Source organism: Hippichthys cyanospilos, chromosome 20, assembly GCF_059441005.1.
Source record: "Hippichthys cyanospilos isolate Australia breed blue-spotted pipefish chromosome 20, RoL_Hcya_1.0, whole genome shotgun sequence".
NCBI classification, from domain to species: domain Eukaryota; kingdom Metazoa; phylum Chordata; class Actinopteri; order Syngnathiformes; family Syngnathidae; genus Hippichthys; species Hippichthys cyanospilos.
In genome coordinates, this window is record NC_142388.1 from 2,092,752 (window position 1) to 2,105,280 (window position 12,529).

At 41.9% G+C, this 12,529-nt stretch overlaps 2 protein-coding genes across 4 annotated transcripts; one reads left to right on the forward strand and one right to left on the reverse strand.

The window, feature by feature from the left end:
- Positions 1-751: 751 nt before the first annotated feature.
- Positions 752-6,387, forward strand: msraa (methionine sulfoxide reductase Aa). 3 transcript variants are annotated; one of them, XM_088402901.1, is made up of 7 exons: positions 752-963; positions 1,483-1,601; positions 3,892-3,960; positions 4,101-4,220; positions 4,308-4,412; positions 4,902-5,008; positions 6,028-6,387. In XM_088402901.1, the coding sequence occupies exons 1-7, from the start codon at positions 842-844 to the stop codon at positions 6,196-6,198; spliced, it is 813 nt and encodes a 270-aa protein (XP_088259027.1). In that variant the 5' UTR covers positions 752-841; the 3' UTR covers positions 6,199-6,387. The 3 variants fall into 3 exon arrangements, with proteins under 3 accessions (XP_088259027.1, XP_088259029.1, XP_088259028.1); XM_088402903.1 differs by lacking the exon at positions 752-963 and adding an exon at positions 997-1,128; XM_088402902.1 differs by lacking the exon at positions 752-963 and having other exon boundaries at positions 1,227-1,601.
- A 1,349-nt stretch (positions 6,388-7,736) lies between these two features.
- LOC148406920 (12-(S)-hydroxy-5,8,10,14-eicosatetraenoic acid receptor-like) lies at positions 7,737-11,549 on the reverse strand. The gene is made up of 3 exons (XM_088402900.1): positions 11,271-11,549; positions 9,247-9,652; positions 7,737-8,273 (listed from the first exon to the last, which is right to left on the reverse strand). Exons 1-3 carry the CDS (start codon positions 11,411-11,413, stop codon positions 7,803-7,805), a joined length of 1,020 nt encoding a protein of 339 aa, XP_088259026.1. The 5' UTR covers positions 11,414-11,549; the 3' UTR covers positions 7,737-7,802.
- Positions 11,550-12,529: the final 980 nt, after the last annotated feature.

Sequence of the window (12,529 nt, forward strand, 5' to 3'; positions counted from 1 at the left end):
TGCCTTTGAAAGCGATGGAAGAAGAGGCCGATGCGGGCGAGTCTGTCCGAACACCGCGCGTTTTAGAGAGCATCACCTCGGAGTCCTCCGCCGGAGGTCCGCGCGGGGGGTGGTGGGGCGGAGGGGGATGAGGATGCTGCGGATGCTGAGGGGCAGGGATGCGGACGTCGGACCTACATCCTTTTGTTGTTGTTGTTGCGTCTCCCAAACGAGTCCAGGGAAGCTCCCGAGTCATTCCAACGAGATTAGTGGATCCGAACATGTTTTAGGAGCGCATGAGGCTGCAGCAGGATGAGGATGAAGGATGACGATGAGGAGCTGGGCGCAGTCAGATGGAGAGAGGATGGGGAGGGGTGGTCCTCTGTTACATCCTCAGCCTCCAGCTCTGCACCCTCCTCCCCCTTGCATCCTCTATGTACCAGCTCAATGAGGGACCAGTCCATCGTGTTTTATATTTATTCACCATGAACAAGTCAAATGTGAGCTAAATAGTCACATGGAAACACGATGGAGCTCAAAATACGAATGTAAATGTTCTTTTGTATGTTGCGTTTTCATCATTTGTACTTAAACTCGAGGCCTTTAGGTATGTGGAGAAAAGAAGCTGCAATCTGGTTTCCCGGCATGATTTGATGCAGCGCATTTTTACCCCGCACTTTCGTTACTGTGAATGGAAAAAGGACACGCATGGTCATATGGGCATAATCCTGCTTCCCCTGGCCATTCCTCCCCCACTAAAGGAGACTGACTGACTGATGGGGCCTGGACTGCGCCACTGCAGCTACACACTCCATGAATATCATTATGGTTATAGAGACACCTTTTACTTTGTGGCCAAGTAATGACAGCGCAGCATTTTTTTCCATCAAGTGGACATGGATCTCCACCGGCCACTTTAATCGGCACAGCGTCTAAAGATATGCATATACATATATATATATTTTTTTTTTTATTGTCAACGAGGTAATTTAACTTATTTTTTGACTGCTTGGGGAGGGCATCGCAGTTGATTCATTGTGTCGACTTCCAAGCCAAACTCCGTTGGGAATTTACTCACTTCGCTGTCGTTTTGCAAAAGAAATCGCATAAACGCCACAATGCAATTCACTTATGATGGAGGAATGCAGGGTAAATAATTCGGCTTGTAAATTGTTTTTTTTTTTCTTAACTTTGTTTATCGTAGGTTATGATCAATCGAAACCCAACAAAGTAACCAGTGCAATGCCGGATACATGATGTCATTTTGATGCGGCAAAAGCAGCAGAAAGATCAATAATTCACTCGAAGAAAGCCTATATCATTATAATGAGAGTACGTCTTTCCGTGTTCTCATGTGTGTAAGAGGGCGAAGTTGAGTAACGTCAAAATTGTTGGTTACACAAATCGATACTTGTGTAAACAGGTGGATGTCACGTAGCTAAGATAACCGAGTTAGCGGCTAATCCGGTTGACGCATTAAATGGTCTCCCCCTCCGTCTCCAGACTAAGTCTTATTTGGCGACATTTTGTCAACGGTCGTATGGGAGAAATGGCCTCCAAGACTCAGATGCCAAGCCCGGATAAAGCACTGGCCGGCCGGGCTGAAGCCATTAAAGTTTCCGGTAAGTCTCCACTGGTTTAGCTTTAGCATGCTAGCTCCAGGATGACAACACTATTTCTCTCTTTCGCTAAGAAAAACGAGAGCAATAATTTCCCGATGAAGATATTGGTAGTGGACACATTAAGAATGAAAAAAACAATCGTTATACCGTCATAATTGAGCAAAAACAAATTATATTGTCGTTTGGGTTTTGAAAGTAATGCGCATGCGCACGATGTATTAACTTCTGCGTAAACCACGACAAATAACGAAAGCAATCGCGAATGACTAAACGCAATCAAAAATGATTTTGGTTCTTCTGTTTGAATGCTTTACGAACTAATTCCCGTTCCGCTTGAACCTCTCGTAAAAGAGGTGTCTGAAATAATGCCTGTAGCATTCTTTTGTCTTAACATTCACAAACCCGTCGAAATACACAAATGAATCACCTGGCCAAACCTCGCGATATCACACCGAACCAACAACAACAACAAAAAAAAAAAACGTAACCAAAAATGAATAGAAATGTATCAGAATCTAAAGCTAGTTATCCGGGTAGTAATGTTTGCTCACACTGCAGCTCTGCTTACCTCAGAACTTGGACCTGATCGATCTCAGTGGAAGGGACGGCGAACTCCGAACAGGATAATAATCAACTGCATTTCGGTATATTGGCCAAGTGTTGTGTAACGTCGACGAGCGCGACGCATTGCGGACTAGTTTGTCCATCTGTTTATTCAGGATATGTTCTCTTTATTTTTAGTATTTGCGATGGGAGTGTGCGTGTGCTCGAGTGTGTAGGAAACAACAAGGCTGCTGTCAGCTTTTATCTGGCAGCCGTTCCCGCTGGCACCGCGGCGCTCCCCTCTTCAGTACGAGTGGGGCGCCCGAGTGTTGGCGCGCCGTGAATAGATGTGCACTGGCATCGGAACCGGAACAGAAGAGCATCCATTTATCTGCCTTTGCCTTTTACGCAGAACCCAGCCGCGGCAGGACGTCGCTTCAAATCGGGTGTGCTTTCACGCTGCAACGCAACTTCCTGCAATCGGATTCGCGCGTATGGGAAAGGGGGATGCAGGGGAAATGGCAAGAAAACAGGCCAAAATCCATATAGGCTCGATGAACCGAATTCAAGTGTCAAAATAAGTCTCATGCGAGAGACAGGTGTCTTATCCTCCTGAGACCATGAGTCCTTTATGTCCACTGTTGTGTCCATTTTGTCTCAGCAAGACAGCAAAGTGAGTTGCGTGAGACGTCGTCGGAAAGACCAGGATGTCCTCCACTGAGCACACTAGGACTTAGTAGGGTTGCGCCAGCGATTCAAAAGATATCACCCAAAAACAAACGTCCACTACAGTGCACACAAATGTTTAGGCTGGGTCTCAGGAGGATATGAAAAAATTCGGACCCAACTTTTCGTTGAAAAATGGATAGAGGTTAGAAGTGATGTCACTGCTGCTTAATGCTGATTGGTTGATTCTGATACCCACATACAGTAGGCTTGAACGGAAATAGAGCAGCACTAATATGTAGTGTGTGTGTGTGTGTGTGTGTGTGTGTGTGTGTGTGTGTGTATGTATGTGTGCGCATCCATGCCAAAAAGAATCAACATACTTATGTATCATTGTATGTTCATAGTATTACATTTATAATAATAACATTGACTATTATATCGTATTGTGTTGTATTATATTATATAGATTTTTCCCCAAAACACGATGGAATTAGCAACTGCACCCTGTGAAACCAGGATTTTTATTTTATAATATTTATTACATTTATTGTTCATATTAGGGCTGCACAATCAATGGAATTTTAATCGCGATCATGATATTGGCTGCCATGATTCATTGAAATGATCCTCAGCGATAACATTTAAAAATTCAAGCACTTTTTTTTATTACAAGTCAAATCAAGCACTTTTTCATCCTACCATCAGGGGACATTGTTTCCTGGCTGTCAATTGAGATATAATAATCCCCAAATAATCGGGATTATTATTTTGGCCATAATTGTGCAGCCCTAGTTCATATTAATATTCACCAATCAGAGCAGCACTCCCAATTTTTTTGGATACCAGCTATACAATAACAATACAGGCAGTCTATTTTGTTCTATTTGTGATGCATGTTATTTATTGCCACTATTGTTGTGTGCTTTGTATTTTTCCTTTTTCTATATTTGATTGTTTGCTCCCAATTGCATTGCAAGAACCTTGAAAAATATTCACTTATTATATCATAAAAAATCTCACACAAAATCTCAGTCAATAATCATTACATGAGTTCTTTTTTTGTTGTGTCCTTTTTCAGCCAAACACCACGTGAACGGCAATAAAACCACGCCGCCGTTCCCGGAAGACACGCAGACTGCCGTTTTTGGTGAGTGGCGGTGCTCCGAAGATCTTCAGAACCCCTCAAAAATATTCCAGAATTTTATATTTCATCTTTTTTTAAACCCTATATTGTTGTGTATGTTTTTGTGTGTGTGTGTGTTTGTGTTTCTTTGATGTGTCCCGCAGGAATGGGCTGCTTCTGGGGTGCAGAGAGAAAGTTTTGGCGTCAGAAAGGCGTTTACTCCACTCAGGTGGGCTATGCTGGGGGGTACACACCCAACCCCACCTATGAGGAAGTGTGCTCAGGTACATACACACACACTTACGCGCAAAACATGTGTTTACTCTTGAAAATTGTGCAACAATAATGTGTAACGTGTATCTGGTGTGAAGGTCTGACAGGCCATACTGAGGTGGTCCAAGTGGTCTATTATCCAAACCAGATTTCCTTCGCCAATCTGCTCAAGGTCTTCTGGGAAAGCCACAACCCAACGCAAGGTACGGTATACACACTCGAGATCACACTTTTTATCCTGTTATGTGGATATGTGTTTTATAGTTTGACATAATCCGAAGAAGGAAGGTCAAAAGGAAGACATGAAAACGAAATGTAAGAGCTGTTGAACCGATGAATGTGCATCCTTCGTGAATTTAGCTTACCACATCAATGCAATGCATCCTGCTGCGACTGCGGTCAAAGCTAATGACAGCAAAAAGGACGCTTATATAGCTACCTGCCGCAATTTACAAACGTGCGCCGTGCCTCCTGATGGCGGAAACTCAAGGTTGCGGCCAGCAATTGGGGCTCGTCTCAATTCTAGCAGAATGGTTGCAAATGCATCTGTTAAAGAAAATAAATGCCTGAAACCACTTTTTTTGTTGTTTTATGTCAATCTTTTGTGAGTTAGTTAGTCTCTTAGTTAGTCTCTGAAATTTGTATTCTTTTTTTTTTTTTTAATTATTATTTCTCGGTGTGTCCGCCTTCAGGTATGCGTCAAGGCAACGACGTGGGTACGACGTACCGCTCTGCAATCTATACCTCTACCCAACAGCAACTTGAGGAAGCGCTGGCATCCCGAGATCAGTACCAGAAGGTTTGTATGACATCGTTTACGGCTCTATGGCGACTAAGTAGCGCGGTGGAGTAAGATTGCTGTCAAAAAAACATTTGAGTGTTTCACTATTCGTATGAGCATGACTCTAAATCGTGTTCAGTTTGAATTGTTTTCGTATGGGTACGACTCTAAATTGTGTTGAGTTTACGAATTGAATGTTTGCGTTTTTAGTGATGCTCAAATAAAGATTTTGGGGCCATATTCTTGGAAAATGCATCATTTTGGGAAGCTTCTGTAAAAACTACTGACCTCTGCTGGCATAAACAAGCACTGCAGTGAATTAGGGAAACTCCTTTGAATTGCACACTAGCGCTCAAGTAGAATCCTAGCACGAAATAAAGATTAATGATTTACAAATAAAGACTTTTATACGATTTATTGTTTATTTATTTATTGCTGCGGTGATGTGGCAGTCAATCTCTTAAAAAACATCGTGACGGATCAATTTATATTTTATATTCAATAATCATGATTTTCAAACAGTATATAGAAGTCACAGGTCATTAGCTTGCAAACTACACAACATCTTTTTGACAGCAATCTTCCTCCATAGGTGGTCTTTACAGTGTTTTTTTTTTTTTTGGATCAACATGATCCTATTGCATTGCCACTCTGTGATCGTTTGCTCCTGACTTGATGTCAAATTGATAAGGAGGTTTGTGGTGAGCATCTCCATTTGCTTCCTTTTTTCTTCCTCAACAGAATGTCTCCCCCCAATCACATATCCCCTTCTCGCTCCCATCTGTGTGCGTGTGTGTGTGTATGTGTGTGAGTGTGTGAGCAGTTGGCCCAAAGCAAACACATGAACACACACACACTTTTGCCAAACCATCTGGGTCCTAAATCTGTCTCCTTCTAAAGTCACTTGAATTGCAAAACTAACACACATATAATGTACAAAAGCTTATATATATAGTAGTAGACATAGTATATATCATTTTATTTATACAGTAGTTTCCATCCCATAATATAAATGGTCTCTGTTTGTGCCGGTGCAGGTTTTGACCAAAGAAGGTTTTGGAAGCATCACAACAGAGATCGCGGATGGGAAAACCTTCTACTACGCCGAGGACTACCACCAGCAATACCTCAGCAAGAATCCAGGTGGTTACTGCGGGCTGGGCGGGACTGGGGTGTCCTGTCCAATAGGAATCAAGGAGAAGGCCTAGCTGGCTAATTGCAGCCGAGTGTCATCACTTTCAGAAAAAAAGAAATCGGGTTTTTACTTAAGCATTTTATGGGAATTAAATAATCATCTTATACTGAAAATAGAGTTATCTTCATGAATTAATACGTTTAAATATGTTGAACATTATATGAACAATAAACATTTATTTTTTTGATCTACCAAAATATAAGTGTGGGATGATTTAGTGCTATTAGAATACGGGTGACAATATTTACGACAGGTTATTGAAACATGAGTTGATGTTTTTTGTTGTTTTTTTCTTTGGGGAGGATCAAACTACTGTATGTGGTTATGCTGGTCATCGCGGCACATATGGTTTGGTCACGTGATATTAACCAAGCAAGACCTTAATTGTGTCATTAATGTTTGTCGACGGCTGAGGGCGGTGTTGCCCAATTGGGCAATAGTTTGCTGAAGGCTCATGCAAACAAATATGAAACAAAGATTGATAAGCAACTAACGTCATAGCGTTTGACTTAATTGTCATTGGAACACCGCAATGAGTGAAGATTTGGTTTTTAAATTTCACACTTGAAATGTGGGTCTGTACAGTATTTAAGACACAATATTTTAACACAACTGATTAAAATGTCATTTTTCTCATGTCAAGCTTAAACCACGAGAGGGCAGCAGAGAAGCGATTTAGTTCTTTTCCAGCGTAATTTCACTTCTCATAAAAAAATAACACGGGTATTAATACATTACTTATCTTTTTGTCAGTGGGTGTAATTTTAACATCTTATCATCCACGTAATGGTATACTATGTACCATTACAATCTTGTACGGAACTATTACGACAAGAACAAACGCAGAATACATAAATCACAGCTATCGGATGGAACGTAAAGCAGAAAGGATTTAATGAGAAGATTAATGGCGAGGAAAAGTCAAAGGGAAACAAGTTGGGCCGGTTTTTGTTGCCGTTGCCATGGTGACACCCCCCGACCCCCGTTGGGTGTCGCACTGAAATTGTTCCGACGCTCATTGGCGTAGTTTCCTACAGACGGTCCTTTCGTAATTTGTGCCTGATTGGAAATGACCCCAAATGAGCGTTTTTTTTTTTTTATCACAAATCAAACGAATTGTAGTTTTTCTAAAACTTTCAAGCTTAGTCGGCGTTAATCGGAAATTTGAGTGACCACGTCGATTTGAACAAAAAGCTGTCATAATTAGGCCACTTTAAACTGAAAATGCCATTAATAAGGTTCGCAAAATAACATACTAGGAACAATATAATTCAAAATATTTGAAAGAATGAAGCAATTTTTGTGTACTGTAGTTATTCCTTTGGTGCGCGCAGTTTGACCGCAAGGGGGCAGTAAAACGCAGTCATGAAGACAAGACTTGCACAGCTCCTTAATGTGAACAGTAAACTGCAGTAATATTAGTCGTTTTACGCAAATCTCGTTATTCAGGTCACTTGTATCTTAAAGTACTCTCAATCGAATACATTGTGCAAAGCGAAATTCTCACATCGTTACCCTTTCCTATATTTTTAGACCGATTTTTGCAGTATGTGACATCAGAGTTTCCTTTAATGATGAATATTGACTTTAAAAAACAAAAACGCATCCAAATAATGTTCATACTTGAAATTTCTCAATCATTGGCAAAGAAAGGCTCCTTGCTGTAGAGGTGGTCGTGGTCGTCGTGGCGGCGGCGCTGGTCTCGGCCTTCCGCAGTCTCTCGTAGACAAAAGCGGGACAGAAGGCGTCCAGGTAGGCGTCCTTGAAGCCCGACTGGCAGAAACAGTAGACCAGCGGGTCCAGCAGGCAGTCGCTGTAGGACAGAACCATGAGGCCGTCGTAGACCTGAACCACCACGTCCTCGGCCTCCTGCCATCTTTTCAGACGCACGACCAGCAAGGCCGCCCGGGCCGCGGCGCAGGGCACGAAGCAGACGGAGAAGACCAGCGCCACCGACACCACCACGCACATGGCCCGCCTCAGTTTGGCCTTTTCCCCCACCGTCTTCTTCCGGAGCCGCTGGACGATGCGCGCCGTGCAGTAGAGCAGGATGATCAGGGGGATGAGGATTTGGGAAAAGAACACCAACTACGGCCCAGGAGGAAAATAAAATACGCTTAGGAAAGCCCAGATTGTACAACGCAGCAAAAACTGATCGGTATGGAGTTTTTTTTGTTTGTTTTTTGAGGTGAGGTTTTCTGTTGTGGTGGATGACACTTATTTGAGGAATAGGAGGAATACTTCCACTAGGGTGGAAGTGTGTTTTTTGATGTGAGAAATTATTTGTCTGAATGGATGATACTTGTTTATTTGAGGTGAGGCATTTATTTGACATGGTTTATTACATTTGTGGGAAGATATGTTTATTTGAGCTGTGTTTTTTGTTGGAGCGGATGCCACTTATTTGAGGAATAAGAGGTGCTTAATTGTGTGTTTGTACTGAAATTTACACAAGGAAAGTGTTTATTTGATGTGAGGCATTTATTTGCCTGAGTGGATGACGCATGCTGGGGGTAAAGGATGTTTATTAGAGGTGAGGCATTTATTTTCAATGCTATATGCCATTTGTGGGAAGATATGTTTGAGCTGAGTTGTTTTTGTTGTCATGGATCACAACTTTGAAAAATTATGTTTATTTGTGGCGAGGTGTTTAAGTTGATAGCGCACTTCTTTCACTTTGCGGGAATGATTTTTTGTTTTTAGTCGAGGCTTTTTCATTGTAGTTGATGTTTTTTTTTTTAAGAATCAGATGTGTTTGTTTGAGGTAAGGCATTTAATATTAGAAGACACGGGGGAAGTGTTTATTTGAGGTTTGGCATTTTTCAGAGACGTTTGTCGTAGTTCATGCCTGGGGGGAAGAATTTTGTGAGGCCTTCATTTGCTGATGATACTTTTTAAAAAAATATTCGAGGCGAGGCATTTACTTGACGGAGGGGAAGCTGTTGATTTGAGTTGAGTTTTTTCTTGTGGCGGATGACACATTTGGAAAAATGTGTTTCTGTGTGACGAGGCGTTTACGATTTGACGCGGAGGAAAGAAGAAGCGTTTTCGGGCTGAATACCTCCCTAAAGGTGTCCGTGATTTCCTGGTAGACGGTGGTCTCGTTTCGCCCGTGGCTGTTGCAGCACTCGAAGGTCCTGAGCATGGTCGGGATGGTGAGGGGCAACAGGAGCAGCCAGATCACCACCGAGACCTCCGGAGATTTCTTCAGCGCCTTGACGAAGTTCCTCCGTCCGAGGTGCACCACGTTGAAGTAGCGGTCCAGCGAGAGCGTGATCAAGAAGGCGATGCTGGCTCCTCGGTTGAGGAAGAGCATGAAGAGCATGGCCTTGCACATCAGATCGTTGGTGCTCCGCCGCTGCCCGTGCTGGTAGCTGTAGGCCTTGGCCGGGAGGCAGGCCACTAGCAGGAAGTCGGCCACCACGATGTTGAACAGGAACACGCTCTTGTTCCTCCAGAACTTGAACCTCCAAGGAGAACAACCGGGACAATTCAAACTCTTTTTGGGGGAAAATATTCCGTAGTTTGCCACGAGGGGTTAATGAAGTGTTCGTTTGTTCTCGAGCTTTGAATTTTTATTTGAAGTCTGATTTTGGCATGGGTTGTACTTGAAAAGATGTTTATTTGAGCGGTGGCATTTTTTCATCATGTCAGATGTTTCATAGTTGTACTGGATGAGGGCAAAAATATTTATTTGAGATGTGGCTTTTCTTTGTTCTATGTTTATAGACATCCATTTGAGGTGAGGCACTGATTGTTTCTTTTTTGTTTTTTGTTTCAAATGCAGGTTGATTTTCTTTTGAAATGCGCTGATCAAGGTCTTATCATCACTTGATAAGATGCTTATTAAGAGGGAGGCATTTAGCATTTTGGTACAGGCTGGTGTTTATTTGAAGTGAGGTGTTTCTTGGTGTTGGTAAGTCAAAGTTTATTTGATATCATGGAGGACAGACAATAGGTTTATGTGAGGTGAGGTGTTTATTTTTTTGTCACAGGGAGACATCCATTTGAGGTGAGGCGCTATTTGTTTTTGTTGTTGTTTTTGTTTCAAATGCATGTTTTCTTTAGAAGTGTGGCATAGATGTAGTTGATACTTGATAAGGTGTTTATTCAAGAGGAGGCATTTATTCTGCAAGTTTGGAAGAGGCTGGTGTTTACTTGAAGTCAGGTGTTTCTTGGTTGTAGTGGATGAGTCAAATTGTTTACTTGATGCAAAGGATGAGACATTTGCAGACAAGTGTGTTTATGTGAGGTGAGGCATTCAATTTTTGTCATGGTCGATGCACTCAAAATGAGACTTCCATCAGAGCTGAGGCATGTATTTGTTCTCCTGGTTCACCTTTTTATTTGAATTCTGATGTTGTCATAATTTTTCCTGCATGAGATGTTTATTTGAGCGGAGGCATTTATTCTTCGTGGCTGGCGTTTGAGTGAGATGTTTTGTCGTTGTATTGAATGAGCCAAAAATGTTTATTTGTGATTGGGAAGGATCACCCCTTATGTTTATGTGAGACGAGGCATTTATTTTTCGTTGATAGGAGACATCCATTTGAGGCGAGGCACTATTATTTCAAATGCAGGTTTTCTTTTGAAGTGTGGCTTTGTTATTGTTGATACTTGATAAGATGTTTATTTGAGGAGAGGCATTTTCCACATGTTTATTGCAGGCTGTCGTTTACCTGAAGCGAGGTGTTTTCTTGCTTGTTGTGGATGAGTCAAAGTGTTTATTTGATGTGAGGAATTAAAAATCAGGTGAGAGGTGAGGCATTTATTTTAGTTTATTTTAGTTTATTTTCATTAGGCTATTTTAGATAGTTCTTTTGTGATGATATTTTAACTAGAGGATTTAATTCAAAGTGTGACAGTTTATACTTTAGGGGTGAGGCATTTATTTGTCTTCTGGAGAAAACTTATCAAATTGAGGTGAGTTGGTGTCACATGGCAATGCAAATTGCTTCATGCGAGGTGTTTTTTTTGTGGACAACATGCAGTATTATTTGAGGCGAGGCTTTCATTTAACATTCAGGTAACATGGAATCATAGTTCATTGAATATGGCACGGGCCCAATTGAGAGGTGTGTGTACCTGAAGATGAAGATGTAGAGGACGGACAAGTTGAGAGGCAGCCCAAGCACAAACTGACCCACCACGATCCCGGATAGGACGTTATACGTGACGGCGTTGCTAACGTTGCAGTGGTCCATCTGGCCGTTGGTTTCCATTGTCATCTTGGCGCAGGTTCCTCCGCCGGTTCTCCTCAAAGTCTACTTGGTCCTTCTGAGAGCCGGGTCAAGTTTGAGTCACATTCCTAGGAAAAGCTCTGTTAGTAAACGCCGAACTCAAAAGTGGCGACTGCCTCTTCCTCCCCGCGCAGACAGAGTGAGACACGGAGCTTCACGCTTGGAGGTGTGGTTTCAAGTCTGGCCTCCCCTGAATCGCCATCCTCTTTGTTTGCCTCCTTTGCCAAAAAAAAAAAAAAAAACCTCACTGTGGAATGAATGAATGCATCACAAGTTTTTCCCAAGAACTTTGCTGGAAAGTGCTGTGAAATTCCTCAGGTGTCCATGACAGACATTCACTCATGCCTGCACAAGTTCCACTTCACACAAACCCAACAACACATCCATGGCCCCTTTGGATCTTGTCTTTATTTGAGGCGAGGTATTAATCTGCATGACTTGAAACAAGGTTCTCCTCATTAGTTATGATTGTCTTAAAAGATTGGAGCTGCTTTTAGGAAAGGCGTGTGTTTTTTTTTTTTTTTTGGAGGGATGTTCTTAAAAAACAAGGTACCTCTTTGAGGTGAGGCATTTATTCTTTGCAGTCTGCACTTAAAAGTGGTAGCTCTTAAGTCTTGATCCAGAGGGCATTAAATCAAAATTTAAGCTTTATTATGTGTTGTGGTGAATGGCATTTTGAAAAACATAATTGTGTTTATTTGAGGTGAGGTATTTATTTCTTGCATTCTGCACTTAAAAGTGGTGGTTCTTAAGTCGTTGTCCAGACGCATTCAAACAAGTCAAAAGTTAAGGATAACTATGTGTTGTGGTTGATGACATTTTGAAAAGCATCATTTGAGGCGAGGCATTTATTTGCATTACTTGAAACAAGGAGGTGCACCTTTGTTACAGTTGGTGATTGATTTAAAACACTGCTGCTTTTTTGAGGAAAGGTGTTTATTTTTTGGAGGGGCGACAAGTTTGTAAAGGAAGGTGCCTCTTTGAGGTGAGGCATTTATTTGTTACATTCTGCGCTTAAAAGTAGAAGGTCTTTAGGTTTTATCCAGAGGCAAGAGAACAGTCAAAATTTAAGGTTTATTTTGTGTTGTGCTGGATGATCTTTAG